Source organism: Ixodes scapularis, unplaced genomic scaffold, assembly GCF_016920785.2.
Source record: "Ixodes scapularis isolate PalLabHiFi unplaced genomic scaffold, ASM1692078v2 PGA_scaffold5__190_contigs__length_132052651, whole genome shotgun sequence".
Classification (NCBI taxonomy): domain Eukaryota; kingdom Metazoa; phylum Arthropoda; class Arachnida; order Ixodida; family Ixodidae; genus Ixodes; species Ixodes scapularis.
Window position 1 is genome coordinate 110090770 of NW_024609880.1, and position 22452 is coordinate 110113221.

At 48.5% G+C, this 22452-nt stretch overlaps 1 protein-coding gene across 1 annotated transcript; it reads left to right on the top strand.

Moving 5' to 3' along the window:
- The first annotated feature begins 363 nt into the window (after positions 1–363).
- Positions 364–15294, top strand: LOC115317239. Its single transcript, XM_042294302.1, has 5 exons — positions 364–474; positions 8796–8935; positions 9184–9266; positions 13627–13710; positions 15146–15294. Exons 1-5 carry the CDS (start codon positions 364–366, stop codon positions 15292–15294), a joined length of 567 nt encoding a protein of 188 aa, XP_042150236.1.
- Positions 15295–22452: the final 7158 nt, after the last annotated feature.

A 22452-nucleotide genomic window follows, 5' to 3' on the forward strand; every position in this document is an offset into this window, starting at 1 on the left:
AGCCTGTGTGGCGACAGAAGAACGGAACCTCCGCCTGTGTGGCCACCCCAGTCGCACTAAGTATCACTTTTAGCTTCTTTTTACCGATGTCCGTAGCCTTTTTCAACCTTCCGATCCGAACCAATACCAAAGAAAGATAACAGTAGGATACTCTAAAGTTTACGTCCTTGCGCACTATCCGGGATCAAAGCACGCCAGCTGTGTGTTAAAAATAGAAGTAAACATCTGGACAATCTTCGTAGCGGGTGTTATTTTATTGGCAGCGAACATAACTTTATTTTAGAGACGATACAATATAAAGAAAGCAACCTCTGTTACCTTCTGCCCACTCTCGTTTTCCTCTGTCGTACCGGAAGAGACATAATGCTACGCACATCGGTCGTATGCGCATTATGCATCCTTGTATATGGACAATCTACGAAGACGCCCATCGAAAATGATCCTAAATACGAGGAATTCCAGCACGTCCAAGTTGTACGTTTTTACTTCTTTTACCGTTCATATACTTTTCATTGATATATTCGGGATAATTTGATCTTCTTCACAACAGGGCGCCATGAGCTGTTTCTAGCCGATAAGTTATGAAGTAAGCTATTTTTTTGCTCCTTTAGCGTTAGCCAAACAAGCGCGACTTGATGCAATGTGAGGCACTTCATCAGGCGTGGTTAGTTCGCCTTGAAAAGCGTAAAAAGGTGGCCTTATATGCGCGATACTATAAGCGTGTGATATATAGAAATTATATAAATATAAAATTGTCTTCAAGATATTGTCGCTAAGACAATATCTTGAAATTTTAGGTTTTTGTATACTCGTAGCTAAATATGTTTAGGTTGATTTACTATGGTAGCTGCAGGTATGGCGGATTGACCGGTGTTCGCCGCGTCATATATTAAGCCGGGGTCTCACTGCTTATCCATCATACAAAAGACAGTCTGCATACAGTTTCGAACGCGAGGCTCTGCGAGATCCGTGCTTCGAATGGCGCATGGCAATAAGTTCGAGGAGGAAACTTGGACCCGCGGCATTCGAACCACGGATATCGCGGTGACTCGTGTCTGCAGACTGCTTTTTTGTATGGTGTATGAGCAGTGTGACCCCGGCTTTAAGCGAACGACCCACACAGAACACAATTTTTTACGCGAACATACGTGACAAAAAATAGGCTATATTGTTAAATTTATCTCACATATCAAAACACTATTTACCAAATGGTGGATCACGCATCTATATATATATATATATATATATATATATATATATATATATATAAGAGAATAAACAAATGGGCTAGTTGGTACATCACTGAATGGAAAGCGCCGAATAAACAAGGACGAAGAAGGGGACAAAGACGAAGTTTCGTCGGGGACGCATCGACGGCGTGCATGCGAGCGCTCCCCATCCGCCGGGTGCCTTCATGGACACAGTTACGATGAGTGACACTGTGGGCCCTGGGATCACCAAGAGCCAGCGTGCCGAAGAAGGATGGACGACGATCGTCCGGGGTAATATTAACCGCACTGTTAAAGAATTCATGGCGGCCCGGGCTGCCAAGACCGAAGCCGCCGTACCGAAGAAACAGGAAGGCGACGCTGCCTCGGCTCTCGCCGTCTAGAAGCGGCCCACCGCAGCCAAGCGACGCAAGGGTAAGAGGACGATCCCTCTTCCTCCTCTCTCCATCGGGTACAAAGTCCCGTTCCGACCCCGGGGAACATGGTATCGGGGAAGTACGAGTTTGATTCGAGGTGAGGCTGCAGTCTCGCGAGGATGACGTGTTCTAACAGTTTGCCGACGCATGATGTTAGCGATATGGGGTGAAGATTCTGAAGGCCGAGGGGTTACCGGGTTTGGGTATTAAAGTGCTGTCGGCGTGTTTCCACTCTTGTGGGAGAGACCCCGAACACCAGACCTCATTGAAGTATGTAGTGAGTGCGGTGATGGATGCGTCGTCGAGGTTCGTAAGAGCTTTGTATGAGACACCGTCCTCTTCGGGAGCGGTATTGCGTGTTAATTTAGAGAGGGCGCCCTGACCTCGGACTCCGTAAGGTCTGCGTCCATGGAGGAGGGTGTCCCCCTGTGGGGGTAATCTTCGTACCTCGGTCGGGGTCCGGTGGCTATGTACCTAGACTCAAGTTCTTTAATTAGGGCTCATTCGTCCAAGTGATGAGTGTGTATAGTAATTTAGCTATAGATTTAGATGTTTCAGCCTTGGTGTGTGATGGGTCCAGGAGCCCCCTGAGGAGCGACCGGGTTTTGGCAGTCCCGAGGGTTCCCCGGAGACCCTCGCACAGCTCATACCAATTGCTCTCGGCCAGTTTGGTCGCGTGTTCTTGGGCTTCCCCGGTGAGCTCGGCGATGCGTAATTTTAGCTTTCGATTTAGTTTGTGTTTTTCCATCGCCTGGTGAGACCTCGTCGGGCGTCCCAGAGATGGAGGAGAGGGGGGTCAGTAGCCGGGGTTTCGGAGCTGGGCTGGACCTTCTTGGTCGCTCGGTCGACGTCGTCGCGGAGTTGCTGGGTCCATTCCCGAATAGATGTGATGACGTCCCGGTTCTCCGGTGTTGGGGGGCCAGTTTGCGGGGTCCCCTTTTGACTGCGGAACGGATCCCAGTTTGTTAGCCGGAGGGGTCGGAGTCTGCGGGCAAAGCGTCCTCCGTCACAGACCTCGGTCTCTAGGATAAAGTGGTCGCTTCCAAGAGATTCCTTAATATTCGACCACATGCATGAGGCCTGCGTCCGCGTCAGGGTGAGATCAGGGCAGGTATCGCGACATACGCTGTTACCGATTCGGGTGGGTGGTCGGGTTTGGTCATGATGGTGAGGTGAAATGTAGAGATGGCCTGGGCAAGTTTGCGACCCTTGGCGGATTACTTCGCGTAGCCCCATGTAGTGTGGGCCGCGTTAAAGTCGCCAACTATCACCAGAGAGTTTTTCCGGGAAAGTCGGACCGCATCATGAAAGAGGCCCTTGAAATCGTCATGCTTAGCCTTTGGCGGGGGGCTGTATACATTAAGAATGAATAGACTTCGGTGAATTTTCTGTTTGGGAATAATTTCGGTGAAAATGTGCGGTATGTCTGTGTGATGTGGAAAGGAATGATCAATGGCGGGGATGTGTTTGGCGACTATATAGAGTCGCGGCCCGGCTCGGTGTGGCAGCTTTGTTAGTATTCTTGTGAGTATACGCGACATACCCCTGAAGAGACGGGTCGTAGTTGGTCGCTTGTAGCGCGATAACATCGGGGGAGATATTGCATTGCCGATGTATTGAAGCAGAGTTCCGCGTTTGCGACGATAGCCTCTGCAGTTCCACTGCCAAATTATGGTAGAATGTATAGTTGCTTTTGCTTGCGGTGTAGTGTTATAATACGTGTGACTGTGTTTATTCATTTGCAGGCTTGTTAGGGTTGGCAGCGGAAGAATGAAGGGAGGGAGGAGTGAGGGGAGAGGGGTCGGTGGGTGTTCCGAGTTGTGTGGTGGGTAGGTTGGGATCAAAGAGGGGTTCCTGTATGTGGCTTGCTTCGTTGGTGATGGGTGATCTAGACCTAGGTCGGTGATAGGGTTTGGTGCGGCGTTTGTCATCATGCTCCTGGAGGATAAGACCTCTTAGTTCTTGCGTCTGTTTTGCTGCGACCTCCAGTACTAGGTTACGGGGGTCCGACTGGACGTGCAGGATTTATCGGCGTAGTTCAGTAGATAAGGCGCGTATGTTTGTGTTCATCTCGTCCTGTACTTGATGTTTGAACGTTTCGAATTCCTCCCTCATCTTTTGGAATTGTCGTGCCCAGGGGAATTCTGGTCTGGGTGCGGGTGGTCTGATGGAAGTGGGAGTGTTATGGAATGTGTGTGTGCTTGATATTTGGAGTGGAGCGCGGGTGGGCGGTGCGGGGGGACCTCAGAAGCCGAGGCGGCTATCTCCGCAAAGGACGAGGTCGGTTGGGGGTTGTATTTTGGGTGTAAGGGTGTGGGGGGCTTGGAGGCAAAGGCCCTGTCCAGCTCACCTTACTTGTATGCGCGTCATTACTGTACCGAGGTGAGCCTTCCGGAAGCTCGTTTCTTCGGTTTGTGGGGGAAGACCGTGAGCGGGTCCTTTTCCTCGGGTTGGGGGAGTCCGTTTGATTCTTGGCCGACGCCGCTGCTTCTGCCGATGTCGGGTCGGGGGTTTGCCATGGTAGAGTCTTAGGTTGTCCCGGTGGATCGTGGTCGGTTGCGTGGGCGGGTCCTGTACCTGCTTCCACCAGTCGTGGTAAGCCGGCTTTGAATATTCCCGGCTGGTGGTTGGATCGATGCTTGTTGTGGTATGCGGGCCGGGCATTTCGAGTCTGTGGAGGGATGACCCCCCGGAGCAGTGGATGCAGAAGGGCTTACATGCGTGTGGTTGGTCCGATGGGTTAGGTTTACCGCAGGTCCGACAGCGGCTGCGTTCGGGGTGTATCCACCCGATGGCCGACCTCGAGGCAGGCACCGCAGACTTGTTGTTTCGGACGGTGGGTGTAACAGCGATATTCTCCGCCGTCATAGCAGATGAAGCGAGGGACAGACAAACCCTCGAACGTCACAATAGCTGTGTTGGTGCGGCTCATCATGCGCGTAAACAAGGTATCTGTCTCACGTGCATATAGGCCCTCCATGAGTTGGTCCGTCGTGGTTTGGGGGGAAATGCCCGAGATGACTCCCCGACACGAGTTGTCGGGTAGTGCCACGTAGGCTTGTACTTCAAATTGCCTGCCGTCGATGGTTATGCCAGGGATTTCTCGCGCTCGAACCGCGACACTTTCATCGGGCGTGCTGACAATCGCAAAGTTTTTTATCTTGCCGGATCCGTATGGTGAGGCCCTTGCGTTCGGAAGGAGACAATCGACACGCCGCGTTTATTGCACCAACGACCTGATCGGTCCTCCAATCTCCTAGGTTCAGGACCTCGCGCGGGCGAAAAACAACTTTGATGTCGCTGGGAGGCAACGGCGGAAGGGGCTTGAGTTTTTTGGGCGTCGGGCGGGAGGTCTGTTTCGAAGGGCTGTGTGCCTTATTGGGTGGTTCTTGTTGGGGTGGTGGGCCTGGCGTGGCCTCGTGTTCCCGTTGTGCGACAATCTGTTGTCTGCGGGCGCGTCGGCCTCGGAAGGTGAGCCAATCCTGCTGGTTGAAGGTAGATTCAGGGTCGTCATGGTCCATGGGCGACAATTCCGGAGCCAATTCTTCGTCCGGCTCGGCTAGGGAAGAGCGAGGGTCGATTTAATGACTGATTGAAGCTCCGGTAGCTGCCATGTCGGGTTCTTGGGTGAAAATTCGTAACAGACGGAGGCCGCAGCTGACGTTGGTCAGTGGAGGACGTCAAGCCTAGGAGCGGCGAGGCCCGGCGCAACGCTGTAGCTGTTGCCGAGCGCTCATGCGCTCGGCGGTGTGTTAGGCGTAGCTGAATCGAGAGATAGAGACCCGACGAGGCGGACTCGGGGGCCAGGGCGTGCCTCGCTCCAGACCAGGCGGGGGCCGGCGGCGCCGAGCGCCGGCTCACTTTTTATGCTCAGTTTCTTGGAGCTCGGAGAACGTCGACCGCTCTGCTCGGAGGTTGAAATAAGACTCGAGACTCAACTTTGCTCAAGTTTCGGCAGCCGACGTCTTATCAGCAGTCGTTTCGCAGCTCAGCCTCTCGCCGCGCGAAGTCTGCTCCCTCGAAAAGTTTCGCATCAATCCGTGCAGTAACAAAATTGCGGTCAGCAGGCCGGACGAGGTCAGGCAGCTAGCCTATCTGCATATTCGGTCTTTGGTGATCAGTGGTAAGACGCACGAGGTCACGGCTTACATGGCAACTCCAAGCGACTCGACGCGAATAATCGTACCGAAGGCCCCCTCCTTCGATGGAACCGAGGATGCGGAAGACAATCTGCTGAGCTGCATAGAGCAGAACCCGCAATGGCAGATACTTGCAGCGCGACGCATGGGGAAGTCACGAGTGCTACTAGTTACCATTAGAGGCAAAAGGACCCCGACATAGTTCTACTGTAATGAATTCACTCTCTCCTGTTTCCCGTACAGAGATATAAACGAGGCGTGCGTCAACTGTAGACGAACTGGACATCGTGCCGATTTTTCCCAACACCCGTCGCAAAACGAAAATGGCTCGCAGTGCGAGTGCCAGCCCCTGTGCGCCATCTCATTACGAAGCCCGGAAAAGAGCTTTCGGTCTCCAATCTCAGGCCGATTTCCCTAGCGTCTTGCCTGGGCAAGCTGCTCAAGCACGTCATACTCAACAGACTTCAAGCCTACGTGGAAAGCCGCGGCCTTCTACCGCACACCTCGTTCGGTTTCCGAGCGCACCTCGCTACCAAGGACGTGTTTCTAAAACTTCTCGGAGGACATCGTCGAGAAGAAGAGGGAAATGCAAGCCTTGCCGGCCCTCGACCTCCAGAAAGCGTTTGACAACGTGAAGCACGAAGCCGTTCTCAGCCGGATTTTTCGCCTGCACCTCAGGATCCGCACCTGTGCATACGTGGAGTCCTTTCTCACAGGACGCACGGAAGAAATTCGGCTGGTCAGCCGGGAGAGGACGTCTCGCCGACCTTTCGAGCCTGCGTGGGACGAGGTGCGTCCCAAGGGGCAGGGCTCTCGCCCCTTCTGTTAAACTTTGCAATGATGGACCTGCCAGAAACGCTGGCCGTTATCCCCGGCCTACATCATTCACACTACGCAGATGACGTTACTCTTTGGACAGAGGGTCACGTATTACAAGTGCAATGCGCGCTCCAGACGGCCGTCGATGTCGCAGTGGACCATACCAGAACCGTCGGCTTCGAGTGCTCCCACACACCAAGTCGGAACTCCTTGTAAAGTGGGGCTACCACGAGCGCATTTTCCAGTACGAAGTCCAAGTCCTGGTCAACGGCAGTCGCATCTCTGAAAGCGACTCGGTCAGAGTTCTCGACCTGCACCTCAGAAAGAATCTGTCAAACGCAGACGCCATTTCAAGAGGCCAAGAGCACGGCGCGTCTCATTAGACGCATCGCTAAAAGGCGAGGCGGGGTCAAGGAGGGTGACGTTTGTTGCATAGTGCACGCGTTCGTCGTCAGCCGCGTCCTTTACACCGTACCCTACATGCGACTCACGACCACCGACAAGATGAATCTCGATTCCATGATAAGACAAGTTTACAAGCTGGCCCTCGGTCTCCCACTGGCCACAGTATACGGACAGCCTCATGCAACTCGGCATACACAACCTGGTGTCCGAACTCGTCGAGGCGCACCGGAGTTCTCAAATCGTGCGTCTCTCCAAGATGCCCACCGGGCGCGCCGTCCTGGACAGTCTGCGGATCGAGCCGCAACCTTTGCAACAGGCCCCGGTCGACGTTCCGAAGACGATTAGGAAAATGTTAAAAGTCCGCGGAATATGCACCCTCAACATCACGAGGGCCATAAAAGAGTATGCAATTGGGCTCGTTGGTGATTCATAGTACCGAAGGGTAAGAGCACTAAAAAACAACGGACAAGTGTTGTTCGTCCCTTTCACTTGCCTGCTGTTTTTTAGCGCTTTTACCCTCGGAATAATGAGGAGCGAGGATCGGAGAAAAGCGAGAGCTCAAGCAACATCGTATCAACTCCGGCGTCCTTCACGTGGACGCAGCACCGTACCCGGGCGGCGCATCTGGTAATGCCTGTTGATCGCCGAGGTAAACAGCGACGGCTCCACGGTCAGCCAGGCCTCCGTGACCACCAAAGCCACTGAAGAGGCGGCCGTTGCACTGGTCCTAGTCTACGCGAGCCTCCTCTCAGTGATCGCCAGCGACTGCAAGACGACAGTCCGCAACTTCGCCAGAGGCAGGGTGGGCGCGGTAACAGAACGCATCCTTCGACCCTTCAAGCCCAACTCTGACCGCACCAGACACCGTCTGGAGTGGGTCCCCGATCACTTGACTCACGAGGGGAAGAGAAACGGCAGACGCATCGGCCACTCGAGCAGCATCCCTCCGAATGCCGGCCGGTACGCTGCCAAGTTCCCTTAGCGGCGTCGACGAAGCGGAGTCCCACCACCTTTCGATGTCCAAGGACTGCCTGACGGTGTTTCAAGACATCTTGCAACACTACCGCTTAGAGAGCAGAGTGTATCCACCACCCGACAAAAGTGTCCCCAAGTTCTAGGCCCCAAGGTGGAAACAGCTGAGGACGAACACCCCCCTGCCCTGCCTTCCTGCGGCATATCTAGCCCACCGTCTTCGACGGGAGTTGCGCCCGCTGCCCGCCATCGGACCACGCGAACCACGCGAACGGGGCACTAGCCCGACCAAGGCCACCATCGCACACTTGTTTTGGGAATGTCATTTCGACCCTCCCTCACCTACTCTGCAAGACTTCGTCGCCCACCTTCGAGAAGGAGAAGAGGACCCGCTCGATCCCCTTTGGACCGTGCTTCTCTGAAGCTCGGAACCAAACATCTAAGCCAAAGTGGTCTCCTGAGCGGATAATGTCGCGACGGAAACCACGAAAACCCTACAAAAAGCGAATGAGCGTCCGACGTTCGACCTGGCGTGAACATCCGTGCCCGTGCATCTCTTCTAGAACTGAGAAAAGCTGCCTCGCATGCATTCTTTCTTTTTTTCAGAAACACAACTTTTTTTTTCTTCTTTGTAAGAAGTTGCGGTAGGTGAACGCCTATCCTGCGGCTCTCTGTTTTGGTATTCCCCAATAAAGTTGTTTCTCTCTCTCTATCTCTCTGAAAAGAACAGTCTGCCAATGGGCCGGAGTATATTTTTATTTGTCGTTAGTGCAAACAAAAGTGTTAATGTCCAGTCTTTTTGTTTTGTTTTCTAGTTTCTTGATCCAGGTGAAAAAAATTTTGTAAAATATGCTACATATCATCCTTATCTCTGGGCGGATTACTTTTGGAACACCATCACATGCGAGAATGGCAGATATAAGCTTCACCTTTGGATGCGAGTCAATGGAAAAGTGTAATGTCCACTTTATTCCTCTTAAAATCACCGATCACTTAATAACGGGACATGACCAGTTGTTACAGCATCAGTCGCTTCACGCAATTGGCTTCTCTTAAAACGCACTTGGTGATGTTGACATCTTACAGGCTGCTAACACGTAGAGAGATAATTGCGACTGGTCACGTCCAGACGTTTTTAGGTTGTCAGTGACATTGAAGGGCCTATACCTAGGGTTTGCTTACAAACACTCTTGTATTGCGCAGCGGTAAATTTGACTCACCACTCCGGTTTGAAACCAGCGAAGGACGCTCCAAGCCGAACATAATCTTGCATAAACTCAAACCAAGTATGTATCTATTTACGCATAACATATTCACGTCGGAAACAACATCTTCCCTGATTAGGATCGCGATCACAGGTTGCCATGGCACACCGCTATCGCTAAGATTGCAGTTGCAGTGAACGTATATCAATGCCGTGCCTGTATCTGTTTTACGATTTGATGGTCATTTGTACATATTTTACAGCATGTCTTTGAAACTATTCCACAACACTCTTCGTTGCGGGCTTCTTCGATGTCACTTAACTGTTGCAACTATTCAGAAAAAGAGATGGTGTGACCTAGTCTTACGATCTCTGTTGAGGCACTTAGCGTCTAAAATACAAAAATGCGATGACAGCAAAACAAAAAAAAAAACGTCTTTTTTGCTGACTTTCTCACAAAGCATGTGAAAAGCCAACAAATTAATCTTACCAATCAAGTTTTTTTTATAATTTTAGGCGGTTCATGGACGGCTGCGGAGAAACGGGTTACACACTCCGGTAATAAAAAACTAAGCTTCTTATTTCAACAACAACAAAAAAACAAGATATCTTACATTTGACGGCTACTTCATAAATCATGGCCTGGCGAAAATTTAACAAAAACATCGAAGAGCCACACGACCTGGATATCACAAGTAGGCTCAATCATGCGCTCGTTACGAACTCCAGGAAATAATGCGGCTGATGTAAAGTGTTGACGCGACTATTGAATCAGCACGAGGAGACGCCGCATGTCATGTTGAAATCGGGACTTTGACTCGCTAAACGCTGTTGAACGCAATGCTCAAATCGTTGCGTGATGTGCAAAAAGGTAGACGGGCGGTCTTCCTTGTTTCCTTTTTTTTTTTTCTCTCTCTTTTTGGGGGTTGATAATAAAGTATTATTGAGGGCTTGAGCGATGCTGTAATCGACCCTTTTCGAAGTTCGCGTGCCGACCCCCGCACAATGGCGAACAACTGACATCGTGGAACGTGCAGGTCATTCCATAGGATAGCGAACGTCGGAGGGCGGCCAACGCTAGGAGCCGACGAGCCAATCATATAGCGCCGAAAGCGCAACGTCACTGCGATCATCACCTTTTTTCTTTTTTTTTGTGGTGGTGGGGGTTGTTTTTGCCTCCTAGATCAAAGTCATAAAGTGTGCCGTGACGTGGCGGCTTTAGTCCGCCATTGTGCAGGGCTTTCACAGTTGCCAACAGAATGCAGTATTTCGAAAGAGGTCTATATTGTAATGGACCTTTTCCGAGAAGCGTCCTGTGCACGCGCGAGCGCTCGATGCCAAGCGGCGGAAGTCGGAACGAAAAATCGAGGAAATTCGGAAGGAGGCTGTATATGAGCGAGTAGAACACGTAACTGCAGCATATATATATAATTGTGTTACACAAAAAAAGAATGTCGACGGAAAGGAAAACACGACGTTTGGGTGGACGCCACGGATGCCTCTCTTTCAAGTCGCCTTGGGCAGGCGCCGCTGCTCAAAGAGCGAAGAAACTGGTAGCCTAGCTCCCTATATCGATTGCTAGCGCAGGTAGGTCACTTCCTCGATTTTTAGTTCGTGCAGCCACCGCCTGGTGCCGTCGGTATGTGGAAAAGGCCCATTGTTTTCGATGCTCTGCGAATTTAAACAGTATACATGCCTTGCACCTACGACACATGATGTCGAACGTCCGCAATCACCAGCATGGTGGTTGAGTGGACGGCCGTTCGCAGCGACAGCCATGGTAAACTGCGTTGCGCTCGGCTGTAGCAACACTACCTCCTGTTGGCAGCTGTTCAATCCCTGCACCATGACGGACCAAAATTGCAACGTCATGGTTAGATTCAGAGGCAAAAAAAACAACCCCCCCCCCCCCAAAAAAAAAAAAAAGGTGATAAGGGCAGTGACGTTGCAATTGCGGCAATTGCGGCGCATTTTGATTGGCTCGTCGGCTGGTATTGTTGGTGGTGCTCCGACGTTCCCTGTACCCATGGGATGACTCGCACGTTCTACGATGCCAGTTGTTCCGCCATTGTGCAGCGGAATAATCCGCACGTGGCTTTCGAAACGGGTCTGTTGCTAAGGGTCCGAATTATTGATTCATTGGCATGCCTCTCGACAGAGTATCTGTCAAGTTAGAGAAAGAATGCGTGGCACGGAAGAGAGGCGGCCTCGCATTGCTGAGTTCGCGGGACGCATTTCGTAGCGGCAAGTGACGGCACTTTTCAAAAGTTGTTTATGACAGTAAACGCTTTTGCATCGGTTTTGCCCTTGTTTTGCCCGTTCTTCCGTAATCTAAATTCCTTTGCCTTTTTTTTTTTTTTTTTTGTCAAGTTGTCTCCATGCTTCGAGCGCACCTTCGGGGCGTCCTTGCTGAGTGCGGGCGAGTAGTCGCACCGCGAGCCCGTACGGGCGGCGATTGGTCGGCGGCGGCTCCCTGGTGCAGGCTCGTCGAGACGCCGCCGCAGGGGCATCGGGTTCTGTTATCCGCTACAGCCAGGGGTCTCAAACTCATTCGAGTGTGGGGGCCAGATTGCTCACACCCGAAAGGACGAGGGCCAACGAAGAGGCCGCCGCCCCCCCCCCCCCCCCCCCCCCCCCCCCGCCCTCTCTCTCAGTTGGCCCTCGTCCTTTCGGGGAAATGTTTTGCTATTTTTGGGACAAAAATATAAACAAACAATCAGCAGTGGTGTTTCACGCTGCGAACGTCGACTGTCCCCGTAACACCCCAGAGATTTTCTAGAAGGAACCTTGTGTTTTCTACTTTTTGTAAGCTCACCGTTTTGCCATCTTTAGCTTTCATTTGCATATACGACTACTTTGGGCCCACTCCTGATGTAATAGGATAATTTTAAACACGAACGTACTGGCAGTTTTTGTTATATTGAGAACAAGCACACCCTCCTTGACCCGTCGCACAACTCATTAGGCTCAACGATAAAAAAAAAATCTTCAAATGGCAGTTTTTTTGTTGTTTTTTCCGGGGGAGAAAATACCCGCATTTTAAATGTTTTTTTTTTTTTTTTGTCAGCTAGATTCCCGAGCTCATAGCTTTATCTTCGGCAGTTGCTCCTGCTAAGCAACAGTTCGTGCAGCCAATGTGCCTCCCTGAGCAAAGAGCTCGCACTTGTAGCCTAGTAGTGGTTGTGCCGTGCCGGTTGATTTACATGAGAAAAGGCCGAGAAGCAAATATTTAGACGAAGTAGTACTCCGTCCAAAAGAAAACAGAATAATACAAAATGTGTGAACATGTTAAATGAGCAGAGCTCTTTTTCGATCGAAAAATAATAAAAAATATAAAACTATTGTTAATGGCGCTCGAGGCATGGAAATTGAGGCTCGAATCCGCGGAAGGCTTGCGGGCCGCATCTCAATGAGTCGCGGGCCGCATGCGGCCCGCAGGCCGCGTGTTTGAGACCCTTGCGCTACAGGATACAACAGAATGTTAAGTTAAGCTAGTTGGTTGTTCATGACTGGAAGGAAGCGCCGAAAGACGGGGACAAAAGAAGTAGGTAACGACGACACGACAGGATACACGCGCTGTTTACCAGTACTTCGCGAAGTCGTAACAACTTTACTACGAGCGGCTTATAGAGCCCCTCGTTAAATAATCTTGGGACGCGTAACGAAGCTTGTTTTGCCAACACGACAGCCCTTCGCATCAAAACTTCGTCGGTGGCATGTCGAAAGCTACTAGCCGTAGCGCAATCACACCAACGCCGAAACATTTTGTACCTACTGGCTGAGCGTCATCGTCGTAAGCTCGAAACATTTGTTTCCAATTCGCATGTCAAAAAACTAGGTGCCTTTGACGAAAATGCTTGGCATGTCAACGATTTTCCGAGCGGTCATTCTACGCCTAAGAGCATCCGCGCGGTGTGAAGTCAACCACGGTATGGGGCCCCGCCCTTCCCTAGTGTGACGTCACGTGCGTGGTATATATAAAACACTTTATAATAATTAAATTAATTTACTCGGTGCAATTAAAGTTTTTAAGCCTTATCTGTGATAATATTGTCATACATGATTTGATGTATTGTACAGTGGCATCTATAGAAGTCTAGAATTGTGTAATTTAACTCTATACTCATGTTTCCTAAACGATCAATCTTGCTGTTCTTTTTTGTTTTTTTTTTACTCTGTATGTTACTGCTGTGCTGTAACTGGTTTTGATCATTTTTACGCATCTGATTGAAGAGCGTGCATTTCGTCATACCGGTATTTTGTATGTTTTTGTAACCATTACTCCTGTAACGACCCAATTCCGGGTGAACAGTATTAATAAATAAATAATAAATAAATAAATAAGTTAGTGCGTCTTAATAAAGCGAAGACAGATACATAATTTATCTACTGGGTTATTCTTGTCTTGCGTCGCAATTCAATGTCACAATGACCTATTGCAGATGACACTGAACTTTCCGAATTCCCCTTAATGTATTTAGACGAGACACAAGTGTGTTTCGTTGTTCGAGTTCCAAAATACAACGGTGAGTACGATCAGTACTGAGTAAAGTTGAGCAGCTGTTAGAATGTGCGTTGGTTACTTGGGACTGAGTACTAAAGGAAGTACTATACTTCGTTTCAGCTTCGGTCCGAGCGCGGCCGATGTTATGAGCCGAATGGCCAATCAAACAGCGAAAGAGACACAACGTCATGGCGTGCTCTCTGCAGTTGATAGGACCAGCCGGTATTCGCCGTCTCTCTGTGCATGCTCCTCCGTCGGCTAGCCCTATCAAGCGCAGAGAACACGCCATGACGTTGCGCTTTCCTGCGCTGTTTGAGTGGTCCTTCGGCTCATAATATCGGCCGCGCTCGGACCGAAGCTGAAACGAAGTATAATAATCGATTCGGTTGCTATCTTTTCAAAACCCGTAGTCAAAACCAATAGCGCACTTTTATTGTGCGAATTTCGCACGCTTCCAGAGTAATCTTCGATTACACTGCAGCTCCTTCAAATCAAATGCGACATAACAAAATAAATCTATCTATTTAAGTTTTGTCATTAACACGATGACGTGACATTTTCTAATATAACCCTTTAGTCAATAAAAATAGTTTGCAATTCATTCGCTAGCTAGAGTTAATATAAGAAACCGTGTAATATTAGAGTTTAATCTTCACGAACTTTGCATGGTGCAGCTTGACACTGGAAGAATTTGAAAAGATTATTATTTTCGTGTTTGTAACCAAGCGTTTATCTTTAGATTTTGATAATGAGGTCTTCAAGTCATGTTTTGTCAGCTGTTTCAAAGAAAAAAAATTATATTGGGTCGTTAGCGTTTTTTTTTAATAAACTCACTATTTTGTTTCGAAATAGGTTGAGAGTGCAGTTCAGGCACGTAGCCAGGATTTTGTTTTTGGGGGGGCAGGGGGGGGGGGGGGGGGCGCCGATGACAAAATGCTGTATGAAGGGGAGGGCGGAGAGGAGGTCCCAGCAAAATTGAAGATTTCGGGGGGGGGGGGGGGGGAGGGGGCCGGGCCCCATGCCCCCCCCCTGACTTCGTGCCTGGTGCAGTTAGTGCTACAACTAGGCGCCTGTGTTCTGTTATCGTTGCCATTTGTGTTGGCTGTTAACGTAGTATAATGTCTTGAAATTATTTTGTCGCTTATTCTTTATTCTAATATCTTAGTTATGTCTTACACACAGTGCCTCCTCTATAAGGTGTTTGCATGAAAGTTATTTCGATGTGGCCAAAGGGACTTTAACCGAAGAGCATTGTTAGTTAACGAAGCAAATATTAAAACCTATACCAGACGCCTTAATAGAGAACTAGGCGCTCAATCAAATATTGGTCTTAGCCAATTTTAGAACATAATGACTCTTGCGTTTTGTGAAGTTTTAAAGCAAAAAGTTTTGTTCCAGTCGAATTAGGTGATTCGACTTCAATATTATTTCTAAAAAAGCATTCTCTATTTCTACAGGTTGTGTTTTATTTATTCGAGAACAAAATGCAACTTGCGAAAAATGCCATCAAAATTGCGAATCAATTTACAAAGAAAACTGTAATACGACTTTAGAAGGATCTCCATATAAAAGCACCTGCCACAACGAACGTTCTCTTCAGTGGTGAAACTGCTCTATAGATATAAACTGGAGTCTTTATGTGTCTGTACGCAGTCATAAAGAAATAAAAATAAAAATTTGAGTAATTTATATATTATAAAAGAATTATCCCCTATATTGCTGATCTAAAATAAGCGTTTTCTTTGTCTTTGAGTGCTACCTGCAAACCAAACGAGGCTCCGCATGCAAACGGAACCCCTGCTTACGTCATTATTCTCCCGCGAGGAGATGCAGTCACTGGCGGCTTTATAAATGTAATAGTTCATTTTGAAGTAAAGTCTACTTGCATTCGAATACACAAGTGGTTCGAAAGCCTTGCTAGTTCAAAGTCGTTGTTTTCAAAAGTCACATTTTTTATTGGCATATATTTTTCGCAGTGAATTATTAAGGTGCTTTATATAGAATAATGCTAGATTTGTTATAATACTTTAGTGTGACCACTTTTAAAGCCTCAATCTTTTATTAGTGCGTTTTAAATCTCAATATTACAGAGGACTGGCAAACGCACACTCGTGGGAAAAACCTTACTTCCTAATATTTTATTTTATATCTGGTATGCCAGTTGTTCTTTATTTCTTTATTGCTCGTACTATGTGCTTTTTATTATACAAATATTATGCTGCTGACCAGCACAAAATGTATGTTACGATGCACTCTGAAACACACACCGTAGGGGATTCACACATATGCTATGATGAACATCTTACGTTCACCGTAACATAGCTGCCCCTCTTGCCCCTATTATGTCTTTGATGTCCAGTTTGGAGAAGAAAAAAGTACTAATTTTCTCGTGGATTATTGTACCCTTTTTTCTGTCATCTGTTAAAAAAAAAAAAAAAAAAAAAAAAAAGCTAAAAAGGCCCTTGCAAAAAAAAAGGGGGGGTTCGAGGTGAATATTAGAGTATTCGTTTTTCGTGAATCTGAATAAAACGTTTGTTTTCGCCGAAGATGTTACATAACGCGAGAAAACACGAAAACCTCAAACCAATCGTTACGTCATAGGGGTGTTGGACAAAATACTCGATAAAAGTATTTAAGTTACTAAATACCTGCTTCATAAAGTAATTAAAATACTACTCAAGATACTTTCACTGCAAAGTATCTTGAGTAGAGTACAAATACTAATGTAATTCAATTACTTTTGAAGATACTTCCGCATTGCGTAATTTGTATCGACGTCAGTGACAAACAAAATTATACAGATGCGCAAATCTGGTTTTCATGATAACAGGATTCCCATCACCACGCTGTCGCCCTTTTTTTTTTTTTTTTCCTCTTTTTATGAAGGCGTCTCCACGCGGCCAGGAACTGAGCGAGAGGAGAAGGGAGAGCGTGGAGGGGACGTCAGAACGCCGAGCTCTGATTGGAGGGAATAGTGGGTAGACCTAAAGCTGGCTACCTTTGTCTCCGCTGCATTTGTCGAACGCGTTTGGACGCAGAACGCCGGCGTCCGGCGCTTGGCTCACGCGTTCGACGATTGCAGTGGAGACAAAGGTAGCCGGCTTTAGGTCTACCCACTATTCCCTCCAATCAGAGCTCGGCGTTCTGACGTCCCGGCTCGCTCTTGTCTCCTCCTTTCCCCCAGTTTCTCGGCGCATAAGAACGCCGAAGGACGAATCACGAAACTAGAAGAATAAACATTTTAAGCCACGCCCTCCATAAGTTGCCAGCGACTTTACCTGCCAAACTGTCGGGGGTTGTTATAAGCTTGACCTCGGTCCTAACTAACATAACATGAATGGATGTTCCAAGTTCTCAAGATGGAAGCGAGAAAAGAAAACAAGGACACTGTCCCTCCTGGGGCTTTTTTAAAAACGCGCTGCGGCGACTGTGTAACTTCCCCAAGCCGCAAAGGTTGCCCGAGCGAAGCGGTCTGGCCCCACATGTGTTTGCCAGGTGTTTTGCGGGGCTGCAAAGCCGCGTCTCGACCATTACCCGAACCGGGTATCGCTCCCCTGTGCTGACCTTTTCCTGGGTGTAGCACGATTGCCCCGCGTGCAGAATCCCCGTCGCAAAAGCTCCGCGTCATTAGCCCCACGTTTCAAAAAACCCGCGTTCAATTACCCCGTCCCGTATTCCCCCCGTGCCAAAAGCCCTGTCCTCAATGCCCACGTCCCACCCCCGTTGCGCTTCAACCACCATTTTTTCATGTCTCGACCTAAACTGTTGGTGGTCTGCAAAGGGTATCTTAAGCAGTGTCTCGAACCGAAAAAAATACGGGTTCGGTTACGGTTCAGGTTCAGGTAAATTTATTTTGTTCCGGTTCAGTTCCGCTTCGATTACTTCGATCCGCGAACCGGTTCGCGAACCGGTTCGGGGCGCTGAACCGGTTCGCGAACCGGTTCGGAAATTATAAATGACAAATTGCAACATCAAAATAAATTACAAATAAAACATCTGAAATCAGCACATACAAAACGGGAAACATCGTAATGTAAGGCTCAGGGATTTCTACCAGGAATGGTTTCTTTATGTGCACTCAAAGGTTACCTCACCGACGTTTACGCATTCGGACTTCATCTAATTGGGTCCGACGCAGTAGCTGTAAAATCCGCGACCTCCTTACAAACCCACTTACAATTAGAACTCGCTAACTATCCCGCCACCTCGGCGTGTAAGCAGTTGAAGGAACAGTGGGGAGAAAATACAGCTCTCTTTATTTGAACTAGCCTTCGGTAACTCAAATTAGACCCTTAAAGAAGTTTTCATTAAACAAGGTACGGAATATGAAAAACACTTCACCGAAAGGCAACGCCAGAAGGACGTAATAGGATAAATATTAAAATAGAAGAGTTCGCTGTCGCACAATTAGCTTCTAAGTGCCTATACGAAACCGGATGCATTATTATCAAACTCCACAGCCTTTTCTTTTCTCATTCCGATGGAAGCAAGCTTCAAGAACTCGCGCGTTCTAGAAACGTGTTATGAAATGAGCACAGAGCAGCATTTAGGATTTACGAGATTGTAGGAAAATAAAATCCCGTGACGCGATCTTTTTTTTTTTTTTTTTTTTTTTTGCACAGCCTTTCAATTCTTTTTTTTTTTTCGTGCAAGCCGCGACCAGCGCAATACTGGTTCCTATGTCAAGATTCATGGATGCAGCGTTTGTCAAGATTCATGGATGCAGCGTTTGTCAAGATTCATGGATGCAGCGTTTATATTCCTAAGACTGAGTGGAGAAGAAAAATATGTAAGCGAGGTGTGTGTCAGTTGACGGCACTTAAAAAACAAATGGCATTGATAGCACATTCATTGTCAACAGCGCGTGGCCGAACCGTTTTGACATGAGCCGGTAACCGTTATTTTTTTCCGGTTCAGTTCCGGTTCGGGTTCATCGCGATAACAATATAACGGTTCGGGTTCGGGTTCAGTTCCGGAAAAAATACCGGTTCGGTTCCGGTTTTCGGTTCGGTTCGGTTCCGGTTCGACACCCTGATCTTAAGTTAAAAAAAACAGCGAAATTATGTTATCTTGAGCCGCTGAAATCTTATAATGACGTACTGTGGTCAATTGCATACACCTGCATAACCAGCGATGAACTCCGCTGTCAAAGAGGTATACTCCGACGCAGAATTATAGACGTTATCTACCTAAATGAATACAAATATATTTTAGAACGACGTAAGAATTGAACTGGTGTTTGGTGATGTATACATAATAAGCATGGCGCCATGAGTGGCGGGTTAAGAGTTTTGACAGAACCCATTTTGTCCGAGCTGCGAGTCCATGCATGCTTCACAGTCGACGAAAGTTCCAGTGCAATGCTTATTCACAAAATCTCTCACTTTAAATAAATATTTTGACAATGACTGATATATTTTCTTTTATTCTAACTTCCAACGTCACAGGAAGTGAATATGTATAGCGTGCGCCTGAAGGACATGAAGCTCTATCCAGTTATTCCTTACTTGAGTCCTCGGAACGGCGTGATTATGTTAGGCAAGCTGGAGTGCACCATTACTGTTTCTTAGTTAAAAGTATAATACTCCTTTATCGCGCTGAAGACCCGACCTCCTGACGCGGGGGATTCGAGTCATGGGCTTCTTTCTGAAACTGGGGACTTTTGAAAGCGGGGCCAAAAGGCCGGGTTGTTTCGCAGCGGTGCCTGTGACACTGGGCTTTTGACATCGAGTGCTTTCGTGCACCACCCCCCCGAAGATGTAGGAGCTTTTTCTAAAACAGGCTGCTTTTAAAATCTTATACCCGTGCCACACGGGCGACTCGAATGTCATTTACAACGAATGACATTTCAACGATCGGCCAATCAGCGCGTGACACTCCGAGCGTGAGGCGTTCCAAGCGAGACAGATTGCGAGCCCTTCGTCGATCACACGAATGTCATTCCTTGTAAATGTCATTCGAGTTGAACGTGTAGCACGGGTATTAAATAGCGAAAAAAACGGCCTAGAAGACAGTATCATAGCCTTCTATATACTGACAAAGCCTGGCAGATCGCCACGAGAAGCGGCCGCCGAAATGGAAAAGGTGGAGCGGCAGACAACGGACAGAGGAGAGCCACGTGACTGGCGCCCCGCTACGGCGAGACGCCGAAACACATTCCTCCCGAGCGGACAATTGTGTGTCGGGTCCTCGCCGCTGCAAAAGCTGTGCGCTGACGTCCAGATTACTCGAGAAATGGCTTTTTGATGCTCTGTGCCACCAGATCATCACGCTCCAAATTTGCGACCGGGCACTCTATGGCTCCGTCGTCAAACTGCCACGCTTTGTGAGTATAGAGGAGGCTATGAGAGTATAATAATATCGAACAATGAACTACTTCATAATCTGCTTATTTTTTCACCTGCAGAAATAAAAGGGCGTGCCAAGAAACCTGATATTTTGAAGAAGGAGTTTATATATCGCCGAGTGTTTTTTCATTAGATAAGGCTTTAAGTTGTGCGTGTGTGTTTTTGCCTTGAAGAGGAAATATTAGAAAGATTACGTTATTATGCAAGAAGTGCCGTCAAACCACATGGCCTATGTTGAAAAGAATAGGACACAGCTGGTCAAACTATTATGCTGACGTTATGTTACTGTTGTCGGATAAGTTCGCGAGACCATAGAGCAGGGGTGGCCAAGCTGCGGCTCGCGAGCCGCACGCGGCTCTTCGCGTGTTAAAGTGCGGCTCGCGGCTCCCTCCCCTACCTCCCCTCCCCCCGTCCCCAATCCCCCGCCTCCTCCCCCCCCCCCCCCCCCCCCCCCCGCCCCGGTCACACGAGCACTTCTCCAGAAGAAGGAATGGAACGCGTTTTAAATAGAAAGACCGGTTGCGGTTTGGTAGTCTTGTGCTACTGCTACATTACGTACGGTTGGACAGCTTTTGACTCGGATGTAGCTCTATTATTGTTTATTCCTTTAAACAAAAGTTTGCCCCCCCCCCCCCCCCCCCCGGCTCTTGGATGTTTCGTGGTTTTGTTTGCGGCTCTTAGACCGGGTCAGCCTGGCCACCGCTGCCGTAGAAGATAAATGAGGCAACGTTGGCTATCACTTGCTACAATATTTTTGTATTGTATTGAAAAGCAAAAAGCAATGTTTCCTGTATGCGCAACGCGGATCCTTGTTGGCGTAGGCGGACAACCTACGGGGAAGATACCCATCGAAAATGATCCCGCATTTGCGAAATACCAGCATGCAAGCGAGGTAAGTTTTCAGTTCATTCAATATTTAGCTTCAATGTGCCACACGAGTCTAAAAAATGCGCCTCAGAATTCCGAAGCTGCAAACCAATTTGCACCACTCAATCGTTCTATCAAAATTGCGGAAAGAAGAGGCCAATATTTCACCTCTAAATCACGCCCCCCCCCCCCCCCTTTTCTACTATTTTCCCACATCTTCATAAAAGTCCCCCCTTCCTCTCCTTTTCACCCCCCCCCCCCCCCCCCCCCACGCACACACACACCCTTATCCCCAGATATTTCCATGCCACGACGATAGATGGCGGCAGACGCCCTTCCAAATTCACCGGGTAAAACCGCGAGGCTGCGTGCATCCAGCCGTCCTAACTACGCAAAGTCTGTCGGCTCCAGGGCCACTGGATATTCGCGGAGCAAGATACATTCCCTAATAAAGAATTTGAACAAATCATGCAAGATTTACTCGCCGTCTAATTAACGAGAAAGGTATGGCGGGCCGCGCTGAGCAGGGTTGACGGTGGGCCGACGCAGCACGAGAACAGTAAAGGGCGCTTGACCCTGTAGGACGTTTTGGTGTAGGACTTTTCGGTGGGGATACGGTCCATTCGTCACATGCGCACTCGTCACAGGACGATTGGTCACAGGACGATTCGTCACACAGGAACATTCGTCATAGGATGACTCGTCACGCGGCCAACCGGTCCTACAATAGTTCGTCCCCCCAAAAATGTATTGTTCAATTTGGTTCGGGCGGACAAAGTGGCTCGCCTCATATCTTAGTATGTCTTTGGCTTCAGAAGGGCGAAGAATTTGTAACATACGTTTTAGCTTCTGGTTCGGTCCCGAACATTGAATGTTGGTTCGGCCTGACAAAGTGGGTCACCTCTTATCTTAGCATGTCTTTCGCTTCTCAAGGTCGAAGAATTTGTAACAAACGTTTTAGCTTCTGGGTCCGTCCCGAACGGTGAATCGGGAGGCCATTTAAAAGCGACTATTTTGGAACTCAGACTACATTCCAAAGGATGGAGGTGATCGCTACATAAAGAGGTGGAGCCATGATGCTGCACGAGGGGTACTCGTACACGTGCAGCAGAAAGAATTCCGATACTTCTTGGTTTTCTCGAAGAGGTGTATGCAAGGCAAAGTAAAAACTGATTTGGCTGCCAGTCGGATTACTTCTTGTTCAAGCCAGTAACTTAGATCAACCTGCTGAAGAACCGTAATATGATGAGAGGAAAAGCGGATGAGTATTGTACGATTAGTTTTTCCAACCATTGGTTTATGCCACAGTGGGAAGTCGTGAAACTCCTCGTCAGGAAATGTGGGCAGTTGTTTAAATTTACAATTTACTATCGTCCCCTGCCCGATCGATGTGACCAGTTGCCCGATGACGAGTCATCCTGTGACGAATGTTCCTATGTGACGAATCGTCCTGTGGCCAATCGTCCTGTGACGAGTGCGCATGTGACGAATCGTCCTCATCCCTTTTCGGTGCGTACTTTTCGGTGCACGGACATTTTGGTGCACGGACT

Coding starts and splice junctions, on each gene's coding strand:
- LOC115317239 (XM_042294302.1), top strand. CDS start 364: ATGCTACGCACATCGGTCGTATGCGCATTATGCATCCTTGTATATGGA. Junction 475..8,795: donor AATTCCAGCACGTCCAAGTT/GTACGTTTTTAC, acceptor TTTGTTTTCTAG/TTTCTTGATCCAGGTGAAAA. Junction 8,936..9,183: donor ATGCGAGTCAATGGAAAAGT/GTAATGTCCACT, acceptor TGTATTGCGCAG/CGGTAAATTTGACTCACCAC.